The 23,869-nt window shown below is 33.7% G+C and overlaps 3 protein-coding genes across 6 annotated transcripts in view; 1 reads left to right on the top strand and 2 right to left on the bottom strand.

Moving 5' to 3' along the window:
- On the bottom strand, positions 756 to 11,411 carry LOC109349775 (actin-related protein 4-like). Of its 2 annotated transcripts, XM_019590738.1 has the most exons (21): positions 11,265 to 11,411; positions 11,086 to 11,177; positions 9,523 to 9,699; positions 9,352 to 9,425; positions 8,908 to 8,988; positions 8,710 to 8,770; positions 8,529 to 8,578; positions 8,180 to 8,234; positions 6,924 to 7,001; positions 6,739 to 6,792; positions 6,180 to 6,233; positions 6,052 to 6,112; positions 5,501 to 5,552; positions 5,230 to 5,296; positions 3,403 to 3,465; positions 3,240 to 3,302; positions 3,088 to 3,150; positions 1,605 to 1,669; positions 1,292 to 1,360; positions 1,050 to 1,122; positions 756 to 1,000 (listed from the first exon to the last, which is right to left on the bottom strand). In XM_019590738.1, the coding sequence occupies exons 1-20, from the start codon at positions 11,275 to 11,277 to the stop codon at positions 1,077 to 1,079; spliced, it is 1,338 nt and encodes a 445-aa protein (XP_019446283.1). In that variant the 5' UTR covers positions 11,278 to 11,411; the 3' UTR covers positions 756 to 1,000; positions 1,050 to 1,076. The 2 variants fall into 2 exon arrangements, with proteins under 2 accessions (XP_019446283.1, XP_019446282.1); XM_019590737.1 differs by having other exon boundaries at positions 756 to 1,122; positions 11,265 to 11,410.
- Positions 15,296 to 23,869, bottom strand: part of LOC109349774 (peptidyl-tRNA hydrolase, chloroplastic-like) — an 11,117-nt gene continuing 2,543 nt past the window's right edge. Inside the window, exons 3-9 of one of the 3 annotated variants that reach the window (XM_019590734.1) lie at positions 22,739 to 22,806; positions 22,233 to 22,283; positions 22,055 to 22,128; positions 21,499 to 21,557; positions 21,346 to 21,422; positions 21,151 to 21,267; positions 20,873 to 21,094 (exon numbers count right to left, since the gene is read on the bottom strand). In XM_019590734.1, the coding sequence (XP_019446279.1) occupies positions 21,166 to 21,267; positions 21,346 to 21,422; positions 21,499 to 21,557; positions 22,055 to 22,128; positions 22,233 to 22,283; positions 22,739 to 22,806 (431 nt within the window). In that variant the 3' untranslated portion in view covers positions 20,873 to 21,094; positions 21,151 to 21,165. Of the gene's footprint in view, positions 15,420 to 20,872; positions 21,268 to 21,345; positions 21,423 to 21,498; positions 21,558 to 22,054; positions 22,129 to 22,232; positions 22,284 to 22,738; positions 22,807 to 23,869 lie in introns of those variants that run through there. The other 2 variants (XM_019590735.1, XM_019590733.1) reach the window with 2 other exon arrangements.
- Positions 18,298 to 19,979, top strand: LOC109349773 (protein ASPARTIC PROTEASE IN GUARD CELL 1-like). The gene has a single exon (XM_019590732.1). It carries the CDS (start codon positions 18,442 to 18,444, stop codon positions 19,891 to 19,893), a length of 1,452 nt encoding a protein of 483 aa, XP_019446277.1. The 5' UTR covers positions 18,298 to 18,441; the 3' UTR covers positions 19,894 to 19,979.

The raw sequence follows: 23,869 nt of genomic DNA, 5'->3' as shown, positions 1-23,869 counted from the left end.
ACACTATATTAAAACATGTCCTATATGAGGTTATCAAATAGTATTTTTGTCATAATATTTCATTAAATGACATAATATACACATGACATTGTCATTTAACAATTTACTAACATCAAAAGTAGTTAGTATAACGCAGATATATAAATTATGAGTGGTTTGTGTAAGTATAAAAATGGGAAAGATTGTTTGTATAATTTCCTTAAAACTCGGAAGGTTTGTATAATTTCCTTAAAACTTAGGGGAGGTTCATGTAATTTACTCTTAAGTTTAACAAGAGAAATAAGATAAATGGAAGACAAGTGTACATCATGACTATAAAGTCTTCCCCTTCCTTTCATTACCTATACTCCCAAATACAACCTAAGAGTCTAGATTTGTCTCAGTCCCACCCTCCGCCAAAGGTAACAGCAGGAACCAGCATAGAGCCTATGTTTTATTATCTACTAAACATTTTAAGATCTTAGGTTAAGATATCTTGTTAATGCTCTAACAGGGCCTGGTGACAATTTCAAGCGCCACTTGATTTTCCAGCATACTTTTCTCATCTCAAGAACCCTGGATTGTTCTATTTCCATTTATAGCACATGTTCCTTATAACTACAAATATATTAGCTGAAAAATTAATAATTCAAATGAAAAAGGCTTACACATTTAATTAGCTGTTAATGTTCCCGTTGTCAGCATCGGGGCCTCCATTTAGTTAAAAATAACTTTTTACTGCAGACATTAATCTACTGAAGTTGAACAAACGAACATGCCTAAACCAAACTAAGGCTTATCAATCATTACTATATAGCTTTGCATTGAATTATAAGCATGTTGATGCCTTAAAAGTTTTCAAGTTAAACACATGGAAGGATAAAGCAGTGTGATGCAAAATAAGTGAAGGGCTGTGCTAGTTACAGTATGGACAATAGATAACAACAGGTTTGTGAAACATTGAAATGGCATAAATATGAAACAATAATTCATTAATAGCAGCAGCATAAGTTTTAAGTGCTCAACATTTCACTTCCTGAAATTGCTGGTGATCACCAATAGCAAGAAAAGATGGCAGTACTCACATCCACAGAAACTCAAGGGCACTTTCTTTGGATGTAGGAAGCACCTTGCTCTTCATACCTATTCAAATTGCATAGTAAAATACTTTATGTAAAAATTACTCACTTATAATTCAAAAGCCACTTCAGGAAGGGAATCTTGGAAGTTACTTGTACGAAAATAAAATGTGCCAAAGTCAAGATGAGAATGGATTCTTTTAGATGAGTTTTGGCAATTAATTAACACTTACTCAGCCTTGGAGAACCACATTTGCTGGAAGGATCCAAGAGAAGCCAATATACTGCCCCCAATCCAAACACTGCATATAAACTCACTCATAAATTAAGGGTACTGACTTTATGAAGCATAAAACAAGCACTCATAAATAAATCATAGTATATCTTAGGGTGCACTGTCTGAATAATAATCACTTATGGCATAGAAAGCTTTTGTGGATAAGGAGGGACTGAAAGAGCAGAAGCAGAAGTTGCAATATGTGGTCTCAATCATAATATCACCACAGAAAGATGCACATGATATAGATAGATAGAGAGAGATCCCACCTGAACCTTCTTTCAGTTGCATTTCCACTGCCAATTACTTTTACTCTAGCAGCTTGAGGGGACTCCTACAAACAAAAACGGCCACTCGGTCAATTTTTACAAGGATTAGCATTTGTTAGGAATACAATTTGCATTACAATGCAACCTTAAAACTTATTTCAAACATATCCCACTTGCATTAACATACATACCTGATCCATGAGTGAATTTAATAAATGTTTTCAGCTCTCCAAACAATTAAGGCAAAGGTTGTGCTCATAGTTGACAATATCGAGATCTTATGTAAGATCGGAAGGGGTAGATAAAAACATAAAACGTGTGATCGTAACACGGATCGTAAGATCCTACCAAATATTAATTTTTTTAGACATACATATACATAGGATAATAAAATCTTCAACTTTCTCCATTGCTATAAATAACAAAATTAACAAGTAGCACTTGATAAACTTACACTTCCAACATCAAAATATATGCATACAAAAGTATAAAGTCCCACATAATTGCAAAACTAACATATCAACATAATCAACTGAAGTGTTTAATAGCAAAAAATACCAACAAGTATCAGAACCTAATATTATATTAGGTACATATTATATTAAATATATATACATATAATATGTATTTGGAAATATCATGTAGCTACATAGTGTTTTAGGTGGAAACTTCATGTTTTATGTAACCTACACGTATATTATAATAGTATGTATATGAAAAGTGGAACAAAAGTCAATCTGAGTGTTGACAGCGACATGTAAAAAGCAAAATTTCACAAAAATATAACACACAAAAATTACATAAAAAAGAAGAGAGAGAACATGACAAAGACAACAGAGTGAATATCACTTTTCTCCCATTACACATTACAACATAAAAGAGAGAAAGAATATCACTTTAGAGGAATTTTGGGCAGGTCAAATGATTTTGGGCCATGCGTTTCCCCTTCAAAACGAGTTTAAAATATGAAGATTTTGTAATTTAGGGTTTTTGCCATAAAAACAGAAAATCACAGCGAGTTGACGATTTTAGGATCCTGCGATCTTCCCTGGTGATCTCAATGGTGGTGGTGAGATCGCATTCAGAGTGGCACGCGACTCACTAGCTCTTGAAAACTCATAAGATCTACCGATCCTACGAGTTAAATCGCGATCTTAACTACTATGGTTGTGCTCATCTTAGTTTTATGCTCTCAATAATCAATATATCCTAAAATGAAAAAAAAACGACCTACAAGCAACCTAACAACTTCAAGCTACTTGTAAAAACGTTTTCCTTTACAATTACTGGTTTGCTACTAAGCTTTTCATGTTTACCACAGCCTTCTATCTTTAGATTGTGTACATCCGTGACTCCGAGTGAGTGAAAGTGTGGTGAAGAGAAAATTTATTAGATTAAAAAGGGGTATACAAACAAGCTCAGCACTATCCCAAAAATTGGCATTTTATATATAAATTGAAATGTGCTTCTTTGAAAATTTCACCTCTAGCAAGTCTTTCTCAATGCGTTCCTTCAACTGTTGCATTGAAGCTGTACCACCAGCAAGCTGTGAGATAAGCAAAACAGTTTCACTTGTGTCCAAGTACATTCAAACCTAGAGAGTGAGAGAATAAGGAGACACCAAATCATAGTTACCAGTATGCTACTAAATAGTTCTCTTCGAATGTCCACATCACACTTATTAATGCTGTCTATAACCTGCATAATTTAAAAGAAATAGTACAATAATGAGAAATGAAAAGACAATTTAAAGTCAGAATACATACCCAAAGCAAAGGAATTTAAAATAAAAAAATACCATTTTTGGAAGACCACGAATTGAAGGAGCAATTCCTGCAAAACTCTCCATGCCAGGGATTGTCTGTGATTTAAGATAGAAGCAGTAAAAATAATGCACACAGGAACAGGACACAGACAATAACATTGACTGAACTGAAATATAAAAGCACAGAACACCATTGAATAATCTGAACATAAAAAATATTTTTGAATGGTCACAAGTGCCAGGAACTCTCTGCCTTTTACACTCCACAACAAAAAACCAAATGTAAACCTTCTTTGTTCAGTAACTTCTCAGGCTTTTTAATAATTCGCTTTTCACAATCTTCATATGTTTCAACTCCTAAACCTTTTTATCTCTAGTCAATTGAATGCTATAGGGCTGCTATAAAAAATTGTGCAGCAAGGTTGTATAGTGTTGTGCACTGTACTCAAACACAGACCATTTGACGGTCCATCATGACTGCTACCACCCTGTAACAACTATCTTTTGATTTTTACAGAGAATTACTGTTTTTCCCACATTTAAGAATTTTTGGGAAACAATTATATTTGGTGCTACTATGGAAAAGAAATGGATCTTATTCATCACAAAACAACTGATCCCAGATCTATCAGCATTCAGTATTATTTATCTCCAGCACTTATAAGAGAATAGTGCAATAGTAATGCTATAAATAGTTTGGAAAGAAATAAAAAAATAGCTTGGAGGTGGACATTTCCTCTCTGACACTGATATTGATAGAACTCTGAACAATCAACAATAAAGTTGTTTCCTACCCTGAATCAAGGTGCTACATAAGACTCAACCAATGAAGCACCAATTCGGATGAGTATTGGATATGAATATATATATTCTTGAAAAATACAAGATGTGATACATCTGGGATACACATAAAATATAATAGATGTTTGAAATTCCAAATAAAAACAAACTTCATAGAGATCACTAAATACAAAAAAATATATCATAAAAAATCATTGTTTAATCCTTAATCCTCATTATACAAATGTATTCTTCTTCATTTTCTATGCAATACACATACTTTGTCTTCTCTCTCTCTCTCTACAGTTCCACTTGATATATTGAACGCTATGTTTCGCTCTTCTACTAAACTGATTTTGTGTTATACTTTTCTCTCTCTTATAGTCCTTTTGTCTGGTAGTTTGGGCGTCTAGATAGGTATCGAAAAAACATATTAAAAGTATCGGACAGTATTCAGAAATTATGGGATTTATAATTTATTTATTTTTTAAAAATGATTTTGATACTCCATGGAAACGTACTAACAAAGTATCGGAAAATATCGGTATCGGATATGGATACGGATAGTGAAGGATATTGAAGAATCCAGGCTTCATAGCTTAGAACAATGGTACATTAAAAATTGTACTTTTTCTACGAAATAGTAAAGAGAAGCATCTGAAATTGTCTTTCAATTTCTTCTTTTTAAGGGCTGTTACAGGATTTTAAGATGTTCCAAATCATACACATCTATTTTCCCCTTTCCTTTTACAATTTAGACTTCGGGTGGTATTTCTATTTATGCCTCATGTATATTAAACTTCAGCTTCTGCCATTTACGTAGCTGTAACAAAAAGCTATCACAATTTAGCCACCTAACCCCAACTCCACCACACAAGCAAATTTTTAAAAAAGGACAAACCGCACAACTAACAGTTTCTCAATTTTTGAGCTAAATTCAATCTGACAACAGCACATGATTCAATTTTACTCCTCCTCAAGCCTAGCATATTCCAAGCATTGGCAAATTTCTATATGTGCCATTTAGCAAAGTCATAATAGCATTAACAAACAAAAAATCCATGCATGCAAGCTACAAACCTGAACCAATGATGGATTAAAAAGAATATCTGGAATCTTGAACTTGTCAGATCCAATTTCAATTATCCTGTGGCATTCCATGATGTCGAGGTTAAATAATTAGTGCAGAGAATAAAAGAGCACATAATACAGAAGAAATAATTAGGCTTCAAATAAAAAAGATACTTGCCGATGCACAAAAGATAGTAGAGACTAGAAGCAGACAATATAAAGATGAAAGCCATAACTTAATGGATCCTGAATATTTCAATAAGAGTAAAATTGAACTCACTGGCCATCGGGAAGCTCATATGAGGTCGTTGGAATGTTAGCATATGCACTCTCTGCCATGGAAAAGGAAGAATAATGGATGTCAAGTCATTATAGAAACTAATGACAATCAACTCCTTCATAACTATAGGAAAGTAAAAGCATCACATGCTATAAAATATTAAAAGAAAAAGTATGTTACATTTTTCATTTGATCAAAGCGTCGAAAAAATATGTGCAAATGAACTAATCTATCTGAAAATATAGAGAGCAAGTGAAACTTATCAAAGAAAACATTACAAGTCAAATCATGTATACTTTGCAAAAGAACAGTTGTGTAAAATACTTAAACCTTGATGTCACAAACATGGAGATTGGCTATTTTACTAAAATGAGAATTTTCATAATACGGTAAATTATTAGGTGCATTTTATTTTTAAGACATGCTACCACCCAATATGCTTATGCAATATGAACAAGGCATTTATTTGTGTATGTCCCAATAAAGAACACAATGAAGTATACCAATGAGGTTCAGAACATTATATGAATTTATAACAACTGATCACAAACCATCATATGGAGAATCTGGTGCTCGGCAAACACATTCCTTGATATCACTAGCAATCACCCTCTGTCAAAATAAACAGTCAGCAAGAAAAGGAGATATGATATGAAAAGACAATTTTAGGCCAACAGACCTGGGAGTAGACTTTGTAACTTTCTGTTGTTTGTGGAAAATCAAGGTTTATAGCCTGTAAGATTCAGCAGAAAAAGGAAGACATAATAAGAATCGTTCTTTGTTTATGTATTCAACAACTATGGTGGTTACGTAAACAATGCTTAAAGTAACATGAAAACTGAATAAACTTGTGAGTTCATAATAGACATCGATATGAACAGATAAGAGGTAAACTTATGATTACAAGTTGAATAACAGCAATGTTCCATGATTTAATAGTGTCATAATTATTTAAGTTGAACAAGTAATTGATAAAAAAAGTAGAAGAAGAATCATCAAGCTAAAAGGGATGACAAAATGAAATCTACATTCAATGACATGATAGTTCTACCACAAAGCTGAAACCCTGGAGGCAACAGTGGAATATAACATTCAAAGGTTGGCATCCCCACACTGCCAAACATCAAAAACTCAGGAAAAGGGGAACACACAAGAAACTTAAGGAATTAAGTGAAAAGGGAAGAAACAAGTCATGCTACTAACAAGTAATTACATATTACAATGAAATTATCATATACCTGAAGATTTCCAGGCCTTATTTCCCTTTTCTTGAATGAATACCGAGGTCTTATCTACAATCACAAATACAGAAGATTTTTTTTTAATAAAAACAGAAGCATATACAAATATAGGCACTTTATTTCAGAAAGCAGAATTGAGATGAACATTGAAAAAATGGAAATAGCTAATGTTTGTAACTCACTCTGATACCTTTGCCTTCCAAACTTTTCATCAAGCATTCTGTCAGAAAGTCTCCTCCAATAGGGGAAGTTGTCACACCCTATTGATGTAAACACATACAAAGACATAAGAAAAGTGTTCTTTTTGGGTATTTCAAATATTATACAATTAGAAAGCCTCCCAGTTATTGTCTTAGAGTTTCAATTTTTTTTGTAAAATTGTCCTTCGTTGACAAAAAAACAGATATTTTATCATATTATATATATGTGTGTGTGTGTGTGTGTATACACACATACATATATTCTTTACTTGGACTCCTAACCCACCAGAGATAGTTATTATTAATGATGAAGCCAGTTTTGGTACATTGGTGCATAGACAAGGTGGAGTGTGAACACCTAATTCTGTCTGACCCAAAAAAAGAAATTCCAAAAAAATTAAATACGAAAATAAATAAATAAAACTCTACCAGATAATTATTATTATCAGGTTGTTGTTAAATTAAAAAGTAGAGGGAATTGTTGGTATTTGTCCCTCACATAAAAATAAAAACTGACATAAGGAGGTTAAATAAATATGAAAAATAATAAATAATACATAACAACTTTTTTGAATTATAGATAGGGATGAGGATGGTTGTTATCAGATTATTAAGCTAAGATAGCATTTCTATCACTAAGAAAAGTATATTCCTTATCATTAAGGCTCCCAAATCTAGCTATGAATAGACTCTCTCGGTCCTTAGTTGAAACACACAGAAATACAGAATAATACCCAAAATGGCTATTGTTGATCATATGACTGTACTTCACTCTCTAAAAATGAGGATGAAAGACTACGATCAAGCATTGTTTCTTCTTTTTCAACCTTAAAATAAAATAAACCAAAGCAACAAAATATTTTCTACCCTAGAACTACTCATGGGAAAACGTATGGGCAAGGGTATCGCCTAGAACATGTAGGCGAAGTGCTAATACCTTTCTCGGTCCGTAACCGACTCCCGAGTCTAGATTTCAAATTCAAAGACCAATGCATTCCAACAATGGGCATAAAGAGAGGTTTCTATATTTTGACCGCAAAAATGTACTAACGACTCCAACCCATTGTGTAGCTGGTATTCAACCAAAAATCAAGGCACGGCATGGAGGTATTAACATTAGAGCCTCAAACAATGATGATAAATAGCCAATTACATATTATAAACATAAACATGCTTAAACATTCATCAAGTCAATTATCTAACAAATGACATTGATTTGATATATTACCAAGCAATACCTTGTGAAGAACATAACCATCGAGTACTGGTGCAACCGTAGTTGATCCTCCACCACTGAATATTCAAATTTTGAATTTTGAGATGATAAACAAAATTAGTAAATTACTCATCAGCAATCCAGTATTATATTTTGGTAAATCAAATACAATCATTAAATCAGATATAAAAATGAAAGAACAATGGGAATTTATCATTTAATTGCATGCTAGGAAGAAAATAGAAGAGAACTGTATTGCACTGTTTTCTGAACCATACTCAAATGAAGACCATAGCACCACACATTAATATCACCATTCACCAGTGAAAAAAATAGATAGTCAACAAGACAACAACGTCAAAGTCTTTTACCAGTCGATAACTAATGATGTAGCACGCCCTGAAGCAAAAGAAGTGAGGACCTGTGGAAAAATTCCTTCATTAACTACTTCACAGGTTCATGGTTTTATGCCAGCAATATAAATTGATTCTTCTATACACAAATTTTACCATAAATTTCGATGCAAAAGGCAGTAAAGTACAAACCACTTACAGCGTTCCTAGCCAAAAACAGTGCAGGTACTTGGTACTTTTCAAACATAAGTTCTGCTGTCCTGCCAAATTGACAACAAAATGAAATTAGGAAACCTAAGATGACCAAAACCAAAATTTATTACAAAGCATGAAATACCATAACAAGGTATGCTGCTAAGAGCAACACACCATATGAGAAGTAACATTGTCAAGATACCTTTCTCTCTGTTCTTGTGTGTTAGAACATGGTTCAGCAAGTAGCATTGGACGCTCTTTGGGATCAACTAATAAGCATTCCCTGAAAAGCAGTTAATTTTCACTTAAGACAAGAAGGAGATCAATAAATAAGATCAAATCAAGAATGGATAAACACCATCATCCATACAAAACAAATATGTCTTGGAATAAACAAAATATATCATTAGCTATTATTTTTTATAAAATTATATCAGCTACTACCAACCACGTTGATTTTTTAATTCTCTTTCACTATTTAAACAAATGCCGACAACTTTCTGGGATCAATTCATTCGAAAGTAATGAGCAAGAGCTTCCTAAGAACATATACAAATGGCAACCAAGTATAATGGATTGCTAATTGCTAAACAAATGTAACGGTGAAAATGATGATCCTGCAATGCATATTTTAGCCAGTAACAACCTCAAAGCATGATCCCAGATGTTGTCTACAATATTCCAGTCAACAACAACTCCATTCTTTAATGGTGACAATACCTGTTAGGCATAACAGAAATATATGATAAACTATTTATTATGAAATAACTGTGACAGTTAATTAAAGGATAACCTAGCAGATATTTCAAAGTGTTACCTCCATATGATCCCTACGGTATCCTAAGGACTGAGATCCTACATAGAGTTTGCATTTTCCCTTGGTTTTCTCTGAATCAAGACTTTTAGCATTGTTTTGTATCTCCACAGCCGCTCCCATGTTCTCTGCAGCATCACCATGCCCATGGATGTCCATTTGATCGATTGCACCAACAACCTAAATAAAAGCATGCAACGATAACTTAGATGTTAGAAACAAACACTATATGTGTGTCACCGTGTATATGAATATGTTTAGATTGATGAAAATGGGTGGAATTGAGCATAATTGAATGGAACCATGCTGGGATGCCCTGTTTGGATTGTTAAAAATATGATGAAATGGAATGCAACCTGATGGAATATTCAACCTAATTTAAAATAGAGGATTATGGCGTTGTTCGATCGAAATAGCCGACTTCACCTACTGGGTTAAAGGCTTGATTGTTGTTGTTTCTTCCCTCTAAGTAAGGGGGTATGAGATACAACAACAAGTCAACAACCAAACATTAATTTCATCATCATAAATTATCTAAACAATGGTAAAGTAACTTTCCAATGCTTCTATAAAACAATGTATACATAAGGTGAAGCTCCATATGGTTAGAAATGAACGCATTAGGGAGAAAATTGAAGTAGCTCCTATTGTAGAAAAAATGGTAGAATAGAGCTTTAGGTGGTTTGGACATGTATGGAGGAGACCGTTAGAAGCCCCATTGAGGAGAGTAGATCAAATAGAGGTTAGTTCAATTCCTAGAGAAAGAGGGAGGCCAAGAAAAATCCATAGGCGAAATGATTAGGAATAATTTAAGGATAAATACTTTGTCAGTGAACACGATTAGCCGACCCCACCTAGTGACATTAGGACTTGGTTGTTGTTGTTGTTTACATAGGGTGAAATTACACAGACCTCCTTTGAGGTCTGGCTTAATTACAGGCTGCATCTCTCCTGATTTAGAAACTACGCCGCCGACCTTGAAGTTTATGTTGTGGTTGTGGAGTATAAAACATAATGACAACATAAACATCAAGTGGCAAATGTAATGACTCGGGAGCTTAAGTATAATGATAAGATAAACTCAAGGGAAGGTCGTATAATTTCTAAAACAAGAGAGGGCGTTATGTACAATTAAATCAAATCTATGTGCAAGTAAGTCAAATCTCAATGTTAGTGTTCCCATACATAACAAAACTGTTTTTGATCAGCCTTAAGGCCCCTCAACTTCTCAAATTTATTAAATGCCATACTTAGAAATACTCAATATTCCTTAAAGAGTATATGCACTGTCCAGGTTTATACACAGACGCTACATCATTCACCATTCATTTGGATTACTTTTTTTTAAGAGTTAGCGGTGATTAAATATGAATGGTGAATGATGCAGTAATATTGTATAAAACTCAGTGCACTCATATTTTTCTCTTCCTTAAATAGCACAAACAAACAATGCGAAATCGTGATCTACAAAATACGCATATAAACACAAACATAAATCTAAAACGACGTAGTTTCGATTTAGGTAGGAATAATAGTGCAGAAGGTTTAGGTCAGAATTGCACTTACAGATGGGAAAACAGCTTTAGGAGCATCTTCGCCAGCGTAACCAGCTTTGCAAGTGTGGGACCCAAGATCAATCACTATCGCTGATACTTCGTCTGAGAATTAAGAAACAAAAATAAAATTCGTAAATGAAACGAGAAGGAATGAAAAATGTGAAGAATAACAAGATACGGAAAACTCACCACCGCCATACATGATTAGGGTTTCGGTGAGAAAATGTGCGTTCAGAAATGGTATTCGATTTGAATTTTGAGAGTGAGTGAGTGAGTGAGCGTGATAGCGTGAAGAAGGAGAAGAAGAAATTTGGAAGAGAAAAAGGGCTAAGTTTGGTTTTGATTCATGGCGGGTTTTTTTTAAGATTTTATTTTATTCTATTTGTATCATATTTTGGGTTGGGCCCTAGGGAAATGTGGGGAGAACATAGCCCAAGCCTTGGGGCTTTTTCACCTCTCCTTATAATAAATATTTTTATATGTAAAAATATGCAAATTCTTTTTAGGTAAACTATAGATTTAGTAGCTATGAGAGTGCAAATTGTTCTGTCAGAAAAGGAAATAACCTAACCAACAAATCATATTTTTGAGTTTTTAACATTCATTCGGTTGGTTTGTGCTTCTTTTTTTGGAACCATGTTAATCACAACAACAATATTACCTCACCATATGTACCCTATAATAAACACAAAACACATGACTCTTCCACTCATCATCGTAACCATCTCACCATTGTATAAGGATATATTGTCTCTAAGTATATGCCAAAGTCTATTACAAACTAAACACAATATATTACACTAGTTAAAAAATTAAATATTTATAACTTTATCTATTTTTTGTTTTATTATAATTGTTTTACAGCAACTTAGTAGGAACAACATATTCCGATCCCAGTACATTGTAGTGACCCCGGCTCAATTTTGTCATCATTTGCTCTACCAACAAGCTCATTTTTCCTATTCATTTGTGCTATTAGTAATCATACACAAATGACAGCACAAGGCCGTTTTGTTGATTTTAGTTTGAATTTTAGTATTTTTGTTCATCTCTATTATGCACCCTGTATTATCTACTTGTTGTCTTATATATTGTGCATGATTTTTATGTGCATTTCTAACCACCCCACATGTCTTTTATCTAAAGGTGAGATTCATCTTATCTATTTCAATTTAATATGTGGATTTTTACACATTAGAACCAATAGACCTACTAAAATCAACCCAAGCACTAACATGTTTATTTAGTTCAGTTCTAAAGATCAGAAGAGTATCATCCAAACCAACTTTGTTTTCGTCTAAAAATTTACCCAAACCAACGTTTAGACTAGAAAGATATATTATAATTCATAACACATATTACATTGATTATTAACAATGTAATCTTCTAAATAAAAATGATGATATGAGTAATTTCAACATAATTTATTTTAATAATAATAATAAGAGATTGATTTTTATACTGTTTAAAATTGACTCACTAATATACAATATTTTGTGGAAATTTTGTCTGAGATTAAACAAAGTTATATCATTTCTTCTCTATGACCATTATCAATTATATTCATTTGTAAAAAAATGATGATTCATAACACATAGAAAGTCAAACTCAATATATTGTACTTCATATTTATTATTAAGGATGACAATGAGTACCTAAACCTGTGGGTATTTGTAATGGGTTGAGTCTGGATCCATATTTTTGGACCCGTAGGTAATTGAGATCCGAAATTTTAAGACCCACTATTAGATGGATTTGGGTCTAGGTAATGAGGTACTCAGACCTACGAGTATCTGAACCCGCTCGTCCTTCTTATATATATATATATATATTTGTTAATTCATAATGTTATATGAGGAGAGATTCACTTACTCCAAAACTTAGTATTCATCCTAGCCATCAATTTTATGGACATCTAATAATTTAGATCTACTCACTAATTCACTAATTCAAACCATTGGATTTTTCTAGAATTGATGGCTAAGATGAGGAGTAAGTTTAAAAAACTTACTATTGGAGTAAGTGGGTCCCTCCCCATGTTATATTATTAATTCATAAATGTGATTGTTATGTTATTAAAGATTGTTAAACAATAATGTCAATAATGTTATATTGTTAAGTAGTGATGTGATATTATATTGTTAATTTATATGTACAATATAATATTTTGTTGTTTAAGAATTCTTACTAAATCATTCTATATCATAATATTGGAATAATAAATTTAAAATGTGTTTAAAACTTTAAATATTTTTTATAATTTTTTTCTTCTTGATTACCTAAATAACATATACGATTGTAGGAAGCAAATACACAATTGCATAAATTGTTTGCAATTGAATGTTTTGAATTTGTGGGTATCTACATACCTGCTGAGTACAAAGGACCCATTGGTAGCAAACCTGACAGATATTAGCACGAATCTAGGGCAAGTTTGAGTCCAAAAATAAAGCAACAGGACAAGTCCGGCTAATACACTACCCGGACACATCTAGACTCATTGTCATCATCATTCCTTATTTAAATTAGTTATTGCTTCCAATATAAAAGTAGAACCAAGAAGATTTAAATGAATAAAAAATGTATTAATTATTATTATTTTAAGACTTATTAGAAACCATTAAAGATATGATAAATAACTCGAGATCAAATAAGAAGTTAGTAATACATATAAAAAACAACGAATAATAATGTAAATAATATACAAATGATATATTTTTATATTAAAATATGAAAGAATGAAATATTTGAGCTTATCTTATTACTCAAATATTTGTTATCTTCTAAGATCACTATGCTTAGAAAATGTTTAACTAATTAATAAAGAGTTAATTACATTACCTGTTTAATAAGTGTAATGTATGTATATATATAAATTAGATGTAGTTTGAGTAAATGCAAAAAAAAAAAAATAGTTTTACTAAATCTTGTCGGTTAAATGTTTCTCCTGTCACCTCAAAATTAATAATATTACGGTTATTAACTATAAGAATGTGACATACTCTCATTTCATAAGAGTTTATTAATAAATTTTATTCACAATAGGGTAGGTACAAGCAGTGCACTTATTTTACATAGAGTGCACTTACAACAAGATTGAAACATTACTACTCCTACCCAATCACAGGACAAGGGTATTGGCACCCACACAAAGCCATAAACTCCAAACCACATCTAACCATATGCAATATCATAAATTCCCAACCATGAATGCTGCATAAAATGAGATTCTCCATCCATGGGTATTGTAGCATTCTTGCCAAACTGAATCATGAGGGAAAAAATGGTTTACCGTTTCAACAGCATCTTTGCAGAAAACACAAAGATTGTCACTGCGGTGATCGATATCTCGCCGCTGCAGATTCTTTTTGTAGGCAACCGATTGAGCATAATTCTCCATGCGAGAGCAATTATCTTCCTCAGAGCTTTGGCTTTCCAAAGATTAGAGTATAACAAATATTAACTTAATTGTCCTGTTTTTGCAATGACTGATATGCAGATTTCACTGAGTAAATTCCATTGGGATCATATAACCATGATCAGCCAACCTTTTGGTTGAGTTTGATACCTGCAGATAAAATTACATTGTGCTAAAGAAGTTTAAGTATTTAGTTAATTTGTGATGCCAAGTACAACTAATCAGATTAATTTTTCACATTACATTCAGATTAGCCTATCTAAAATGACTGTAATATCCTTGTACCTATAGTTATACCTAAAATTTGTGTCAACATAAAACTTGTAGTAGACACATTAAACTCCAAAGAAAACCTTTGCCCTTACTGGGCAACAAAATTGTACTGGTCTTAGTTTATATTATAATCCATACAAGCTGGAGTAGAAATTGGAACTAAACCACATGAAATTTTTTTTGGCTTGATTTATGCAGAAAATAATTTGCATACGCCCAATTGAAATTAACATAAGAACAATGAAACTCACGACATCAAGTGCACTGATAAAAACAGTGGTGAAGTGATGTGTGAGCTATGCAGCTAAATATGGATCTTTATAAACAAAGAAATTGATCTTATTCTTATGTAACAAAACATACATACAAGCGCCTAATAATTCCAGAAAACCAATATTATAATTCATAAAGCTGCACTGCTTTCTGAAAGAAAGGACTCAAACATAGGTATACCCAATGAACAAAAAGATCTTATAATGAGTTTAATCCTTTAAGTTAATTTGTATCTCCTTGCAAATAGGGATATTCAAAATCAGCAACCACTTAACCAATATGCTCAATCTTCTTGGCATTAACATATGTTGCACTTTTATCAAACCCTTTCACCAAAAGAATCCACACTGCTCTAACTCATGTTGTAATGTAAAATTCAACTCGGATAAGTAGTTCCTTTCCAAGATAAGATATGTAAGGTAAGCATCTCACAACCCTCTATGATCTTCCACTTTGGTCCATTTTGATAGTATAAAAACTGAATGTGTAACAACTAGCAAAAGTATTCTTCAAGTGGATATTCAAAAGTATTCTTCAACTAGCAAAAGTATTCTTGTGAGTGTGACAAAAAAGGAAGACAAATATGGTATATATATTATGAGAAATGTGAAGAAACTTGGCCTTGATATTCAAAACATTACAATTACCTACTGTGACCTCCATTTCCACACTTCGGCAGCAGCTGCAATTTAGCGAAAGGCAAATCCAGGTCATCAAAGACATGAGAAAGTTATTAATTCAATGCTCAAGCAGACAATCTTCCATTTTTCTTCCATCGCTTGTAAATAAAAAGGACAAAGTAGTCAGAGGATAGACATTATACCACAAGTACTTTCTTAATTGGAATCTTATAATTCAAAACTATGGCCCCAACGTTCATAACGGATTTGAATACTAGCCAATAAGCATCAAACTAATAGTAGTCACTACAGTAAATCAACTGACTATTGAATATTGGCAACTACAAAGCAGTAGTGCTTATACATTGGGACACTTTTTGGACAGTCATTCACATCGGAAAAATTAGACGTATATGGATCTCCATCTGATACTCTAACCATACTATTTGTATACGATAAAATAATATGAAATCTTGTGATTTTGTATTTTCAGAATGGTTTTCTGGACCAAATGTACCTTAATCTGACCACAATTATTTTTTCTTGGTTCAAAAGAATTGTAACTCATTTTATTTATGTTTACTTCTTCAATAATTCCAATTTGTTATCATGTGTAAAGGAATTTAAGCAATAATCAACATTTTCCCTCATTATCTAGAATCAATTCATATAGGAAAATGCTTTCTAACAATGCAGACTTATAGGTTAACCACTTGAATTCATAAAAGTCTCCGGTTTTGCAAGTATAACCGGTACATCACCTATAAAACCTGCAATAGGAAAACAACTTCTGTCACAAATGGTACATACTTACAAATACTTAAAGTTCATTTGTTTTAGCCACCAACATTTTGAAATATGGAATTAAAAATTATACAGAATCAATAGTTGTATGCAATATCGAGGAAAGCAATATTGTAGTTCAACACATTAATTAGAACATAGGTTTAGGTTTGGCAATAAAGTTCTTTCTGACTGTACTTGAGAAAAGTATGATCTTAATGATTATTGTCATTGACATGGTTCCTATGTTACAGCAATCAAACTAAAAGAAGTAAATAAGATGTCATTATCAAAATAATATTCGGTCAAAGCTGATCTTGTTCAATAGGATCATACTATACTGGCATCAATTATCATCATGCATACAAGTTTATGGTTCAACTAAGTTTTTCAGCTTCAGCTTTAGCATCAACCATCCCAAAACACACCTGAAACAAAACTACAAAATGATGTCATATAAAGAAAACTGAAATCGGTTCCAACCCAACCAACCATGCAGCAACATCATGCACCGCTGTTACTAAATAAACAAGTAGAGAGTCCCCACCAAAGCAAACATTACCAACTAGAGACTTTACTCTTTCTGTTTGCTTGAATATTAAATGCTGGCTCAAAAATATACTAAATATGTAAAGCTAGTTACTTCACAGTCTTCAATAGGATATTATTATACAAAATATGTAAAAGGTACACCTAGTTAAGTCAGAATAACCTTGTCTTTCCTCTACTTCCAACAATGGCAGATAGAGACCATTAGATTTTGGTTCGAAGGTAAAAAACTAACAACAACAGAAAGATCAACCCAACCTTGACCAAATTAAATTAAGAGAAATTACATTCACCTTGCTTGCTTAATTAAATCCGACACACCTCTCCTTTCAAAAGTTACACCCACATATCTCTGTCGAAGTCACTGTAATTTCAATATCACCAAATGTTAATGTAATTTCAATATCATAATGATAATACACTGACTATTTTTAGAAGCAATCTAATCTAAGCAATTAATTCACATATTTAGGATACTTCATCTTGCCTACCATGTAACATACATTTTACTTAATGTGTATTCAGCGGAGAATGAAATGGAAAGAACCGAAACCATGAATAGCATAGCAAATAAAGGGAAAAGACCACCAATTGCAAGTAAAACAAAAGTAATGAACACAAATATGAAATTCTTCAACAGAAGGTGTAGGCATTTTTGTAAAGAATGATTAAGATTTGCATTAATTGCTACATGGATAGGCTTCATACGTTGGGTGATTTTGATAGCTTACACATAAAAATGACATATTAGTTATTAGCATGAAGCAAACACTACAAAATGTTCAGGTGAGCCATGGAAACAATAACAAAAAGTGGGAGACAGAGAAGGAAGGAAGAAATTAATTGCTACCACGAAAAAGTCTTCATAACTATCATTTTTGATACTTAACAAAACAAAGTACCTTTTCCACAGATAGCAAGTGTTTTCACATTAGGATGTCAAAATAAAAACATAACAGCTTGTTAACTAATGAAAATAATGTGTTATGGATTGAATGGCCAGGTCGAGATTCACGTGCCTGCCACTCGAATGACGGGATATCCGGATGATATGTTTCACCTCCACGTTTTCCATTCCCTTTTTTATGCCTAAACACGTTTTATGAACCCCACCGACACTCGTATATGTACAGGGCCAAGTTGTCCGGTCATGCTAAACAATAAATCCCTATCACATGCCCCACTACATACAGAAAATCATGAACACCAGCATGCATCTTGATCTCTACCTGATATCATGCTAATACGATAACATTACTTACTTTAATTATGACAACAAGGATGAAAATCGCTAGAAGTTGCAATTTGCAATCCCTTGAATTTCTCATCACCCGACGAACAATCCTAACACTTTAATCCCTTGGAACCTATATAAATAAAGCAATCCTAACACTTTAAAAACACCACTAATACTTCTCAAACTTAGAGCTCTCTACAACTCACCACAAAAATGTCTCATATTTTTAACCCACCATTGCTTTTCCTCACCACCCTAGCACTAGCATTTTCCTTCACCCTCTCTCTTTCCCCTCGTAATGCAGCTGCTATATCCCATGAAATCTCCACCACTGTTCTCCACCTCAAACCACCCTCACTCCACCAAACCCAACAACAAGTCCTCTCATACAACCCGAAAATAACTATCCAACAAAAAAAACAACCCAACCCAACCCAAACCACTTCTCCCTCATTTTTCTCACTCCCATTACACCCAAGAGACTCTCTTTTCACTCCTCACCATAATGATTACCAAACACTGACCCGCTCTCGACTCGACCGTGACTCAGCCCGACTCAAATCACTCATTAACAACTTGGATTGCAAATGTACTCGACCCAGAAACATAACCGCCCCGATTATATCGGGCGCAGCCCAAAACAGTGGAGAATACTTTACTCGAATCGGAGTAGGCCACCCAGCCCAACAATTCTACCTGTTTCTCGACACAGGGAGTGACATTACATGGCTCCAGTGCAAGCCATGTACCCAATGTTACAAACAATCCGACCCCATTTTCGACCCGACAAAATCAACCTCCTACAAATCACTTACTTGCAAAGCAAGGCAGTGCAAGGATACCGAAATGACGTGGTGCATCAACAACACGTGTCAGTATAATGTCTCCTACGGAGACGGCTCTTTAACCGCAGGAAATTTAATGACCGAAACGGTGTCGTTCGGCTCGACCGGTTCACTGAACCGGATTGCAATTGGTTGCGGTCATTTTAACATTGGTCTATTCGTTGGAGCAGCTGGGATCCTTGCTCTGGGGAGTGGGCCCCTCTCATTTCATTCTCAGATCAAAGCGTCGTCGTTTTCATACTGCCTAGTAAACCGTGACTCGCGTAAATCGTCTACTCTTGAGTTTAACTCACCTCGACCCAGTGACTCGCTCACGACTCGGTTAGTAAAAAACCCGCAGCAGACTAGTTTGTACTACGTGGAATTCACGGGAATAAACGTGGGAGGCAAAAACGTCGTCGTTCCGAGGTCAACTTTCAAGATTGAGAAAAACGGAGAGGGTGGAATGGTAATTGACTCGGGAACCGCGGTGACTCGGTTGGAGCCTCAGGCTTATGAGTCAGTGCGCGACGAGTTCAGGTTGTTAACTGAGGATTTGAAACGCGCGAGTGGGCCACCGCTATTCGACACGTGTTATGACTTTTGGGGAATGAGTGAAGTGGAAGTGCCAACGGTGTCGTTTGAGGTTAGTGAAGGGAAGTTATGGAATTTACCGGCGGAGAATTATTTGATTCCGGTGGATGAAAATGGAACTTACTGTTTCGCATTTGCGACGTCGAATTTTCCGGCATCGATATTGGGGAATGTGCAACAACAGGGAGCGCGTATAAGCTTTGATCTTGTAGATTCTATTGTGGGGATCTCACCACAAGAGTGTTAGAACTGTCATTTTATATTAAATAAATAAATCCATCAATAATAATATTGATGTTTTATGAATAAAGTTTGGAGTTTATTTCATTCCTACACCTATCACTAATTGGGCTTTCCTTGATGAAAAGGTTAAAATATATTAGAGATTAAAAAGGTTAAACTGATGACTCCATTATATTAATTTGGTAAAAGAATTGTACTATTTTGATAAAATAAATCAATTGAATGTTAATTTTTTTTAATAAATCGCATATCTATAATTATTATTATTATGGGAATTTTGATGAAGAATATATAATCATGTACACATGCTATGACATTAAATATGTGTTCCAAAGAATTCAGAATAACTTGTCACTTTTTGCTTTGGTGCTTAATCATACTGAGCAAGTTTAATCTTTCACCAATCAATTGATAAATATTATCGGAAACAAAACAAGAATAACACTCCTTCTTTTGTTATATGTTCCCTTTTAGCGTATTTTTAGAGAGATTTATTAAATATAAAAAAAACTTATAAGACTTCATAAGCTCTTATGTGGTAAATGCATATTAAATAAGTGCTTAATTAAACAGTTTCTCCAAATTGTTTACAGAATTGAAAAACAGAAACTAACTTGGAGATACAACATAGTAGTTTAGCAAAACCTCCCCGTAGAACATTGCCCTGAAAGGCATTTATAAATAATATAACTATAAAAGCTAGAGTGGACATTGAAACTAAAACATGAGAAATTTTATTTGCTTCAGAAAATAAATTACACACGTCCAATTAGAATTAATGTAAGATCAATGAAAACCAGACATCATCAAGTACTGTATCAAAAACCGTGGTCAATAAAAATCGCCAACCACACCCCAACTCCCCCCGAAAGTGTACCACTTTGGTAAATAATTTAAAAGGTACACCAAGACTCTAAAATTCAAGGGAAGGTGCACCTCTATAATAAATTTGCCTTCAAGTAACATGAACTATGGCAGCCAAAGACAGAATTTGACTTTATTGTTATGTAACATAACTTACAAAGTACATACACTGATACAAGTGCCTAATAATTGATAATTCCATAACATCAATATTCACTATTCTGAAACTGCTTTATGAAAGAATGGGTGAATGAATAATTGCTGAAACATAGGCATAGGCCATTAACAAAATATTTTAGAATGAGTATAGTCCTTTAGGTTATTTTGTATTTCCTTGCAACACGATCCTGTTTGCTACCACTTTGTATTTGCCAAAAGGATCTTTAAATTCAGCAATCACTTAACCAATTTGCTATATCTTCTTGGCACTATTAACATATGTTGCACTTTTATCAAATCCTTCCAGCAAAAGAATCCGAATGGCTTCTAATCCATGTTGTAATGTAAAATTCAACTGAAAGATATTTTTATATAAACATTTTAGAAACAAAATCTAAGTGCCAAACCCTTTTTTCAGTTCAAAGAAACATACCTCTCCCCTCTCTTGTTTCGTGAAAGAGCGAAGAACAAAGGCTACAGGATCCATTTTCCCCGGAGGTCGTCCGATGCCTATAAAACCAAAAATCGAATGATCCAACGAAAGTAATAAAAACGACTTTCAATCCTAGGAGTGTTACAAATGTACCCATTCTTAATCGCGGAAAACCATTATTCCCTTTCAAGTGATTAATGACACTCTTCATTCTGCCAAAAAAAGAGAATAAAAAGAGTGATGTTTCATTTCTCTTCTGCTTAGCAAGAAACAAAGTCAATGAGTACAATATCACCCAGATAAATTAACACAATAAAGATCATGCTAAGTATCACTAGCCTCAATGACGACTTACGGTGATTTGAAGGATGACACAACGAAACTGACTTATCCGTACCATATATACTATGTCAGTAGAGAAAGGGAGGTCTCTACTTTTTTCTTAGATCATTCCTGTTCACTGTAAGTTTGTTATTGCATATTGTCTTACTTGTACTAGACAACTGCTCAAACAACCTTTGACCCAAGGGGAAGACAAATATGACATTTATACTTAAGAATTGTGATGAAACTTGGTGGTGATATTCAAAATAACAGAGGACAAAAGTAAATTTATAAACTTGAAGATATGTCAAATTGGACCTATAGTCCTACACAGATGCTGTAATTTAGCAAAAAGAGAGTGCAAATGAGGAAAGATTATAATTACCCATTGTGACCTCCATGTCCACCCTTTGGTAGCAGGCGCAATTTAGCAAAAGGCAAGTCCAAGTCATCAAAGATCTGTATTAAAAAATTAATAACTGAATGCTCAAGGAGTTCATCTTTCGCTTTTCTTTCATCACTTGCAAATAAAAGGATAAAGTAGTCAAGGATAGACACTATACCACAAGTACTTGCTTCAATGGAATCTTGTAATATGAAACTATGGCCCCAACCTTGAAAATAGATTTGAACACAAGTCAATTGCATCAAAATAAAAGTAGTTATTACAGTAAATCATCAACTGACTATTGACTACAAAGCAATGTGCACCTTTTCTTTGGCAAAAACATAGCACAAGTGCTTCATAAAGGAAAGTCTGGGGGGTGGGGCAGGTGTGAATCATGGGGCGTTAGAGACTAAGGTCAAAGCAGTGTAAAATCCTTAATCTTACTACAGGTAAATTTCTTTATTCAAAAGAACTGTAATCCAGTATATTTACACTTTTTTTGCTTCCAGTAATTAATCATTTTGTCACGGACAATTGAGAAATAATAATTTTTTTCTTCCATGTATAAAATCAAGTAACACAAAATGTTTTTCCAACACTGCAGTCAGCATTGCTGTCCCATCCCTATCCTTAATTCCTTATGCATGAAGAATTGAAGAAAAATCTGGATAGCATACTTACAGATTGACCACTTAAATTCATAAAAGTCTGTGGTTTAGCAAGTATAACCGGCACGTCACCTATATAACCTGCAAAAGGAAAACTCTTGTCACAAATGGGTAAATATACTTACAAATACTTTCAGTCCATTTGTTTTTCTCACCAACAATCTGAAATGTGCAATTAAAAATTATATCGAATCAATGACTGTCTGCATTGTTTAGTAAAACAATATTGTGTCCAATGCATTAATCAGAATATAGATTGATTCAAGTTTGGCAAGAAAGTAATCTCTGACCTTACTTGAGAAATGTACGATCTTAATGATCAGTGTTATTCAAGGCTGTGTGTAGAGATTTTGAGGACTTAGGCAATATCTATGTTTGAGGCCAAGTCTAATATAACTAATCAATTCATATTTTACCCTTTTTAAGTTTTCTAAGATTCTAATGTCTATTATCAAGCAATTCTAACATTTCTCTTGCAAATAATAATATAATGAATCCATTTCATCTAAATCTTAGCATAGTTAATCTCGTTAAAAGAAAAGTTAGCACTGTAAAGTTTATCATCTAATAAACTAGCTAAATTAATAATAAAACATTTTTCGCCTAGATGTTTGCATCAATTCTCTTAAACTAGCCAAAGCTCTGTTATCATTGACATGACGCCTATGTTCTATCACTCAAACTAAAAGAATTGAACAAGATGTCACTACGAAAACAATATTCAGTGAAAGCTGATCTTCTTCAATAGGATCATACTCCTGCGACAAACACAGCCGCTACTTCCTTTGCAGAAAAAGGATGGCCAAGGGAAAAGAAATGTGCATATTTGGTTAGCCGATCCACAACCACAAATATAGTATCTTTCCCTTGTACTCTTGGAAGACCCCCAATGAAATCCATTGAAATATCAGTCCACACTTGGGTTGGAATAGGAAGAGCTTGGAGCAATCCCCCTGGTGTTAGAGACGAGTACTTGTTCCTTTGACAAATGTCACATTCTTCTACAAATCTTTTGATATCATTCTTCATTCCTTCCCAGTAGAAAAAACTAGCTATTCTTTTGTAGGTCCTGTAAAAACCTGAATGCCCCCCCAACGGTGTTGTATGACACTCCATCAATAGAAGTGGAATTCGATTAGAGTTT

The sequence above is a fragment of the Lupinus angustifolius genome, chromosome LG06 (assembly GCF_001865875.1).
Source record: "Lupinus angustifolius cultivar Tanjil chromosome LG06, LupAngTanjil_v1.0, whole genome shotgun sequence".
Taxonomy (NCBI): Eukaryota; Viridiplantae; Streptophyta; class Magnoliopsida; order Fabales; family Fabaceae; genus Lupinus; species Lupinus angustifolius.
This window is presented reverse-complemented; position numbering and strand designations above follow the sequence as displayed.

Excerpts from the sequence above, each read along its gene's own strand:
- LOC109349775 (XM_019590738.1), bottom strand. Across the intron at positions 9,700-11,085 it reads CTAAAGCTGTTTTCCCATCT|GTTGTTGGTGCAATCGATCA; the intron begins GTAAGTGCAATT and ends GCTTTTATTTAG. Across the intron at positions 8,771-8,907 it reads ACACAAGAACAGAGAGAAAG|GACAGCAGAACTTATGTTTG; the intron begins GTATCTTGACAA and ends TCAATTTGGCAG.
- LOC109349773 (XM_019590732.1), top strand. The coding sequence starts at position 18,442 with ATGTCTCATATTTTTAACCCACCATTGCTTTTCCTCACCACCCTAGCA.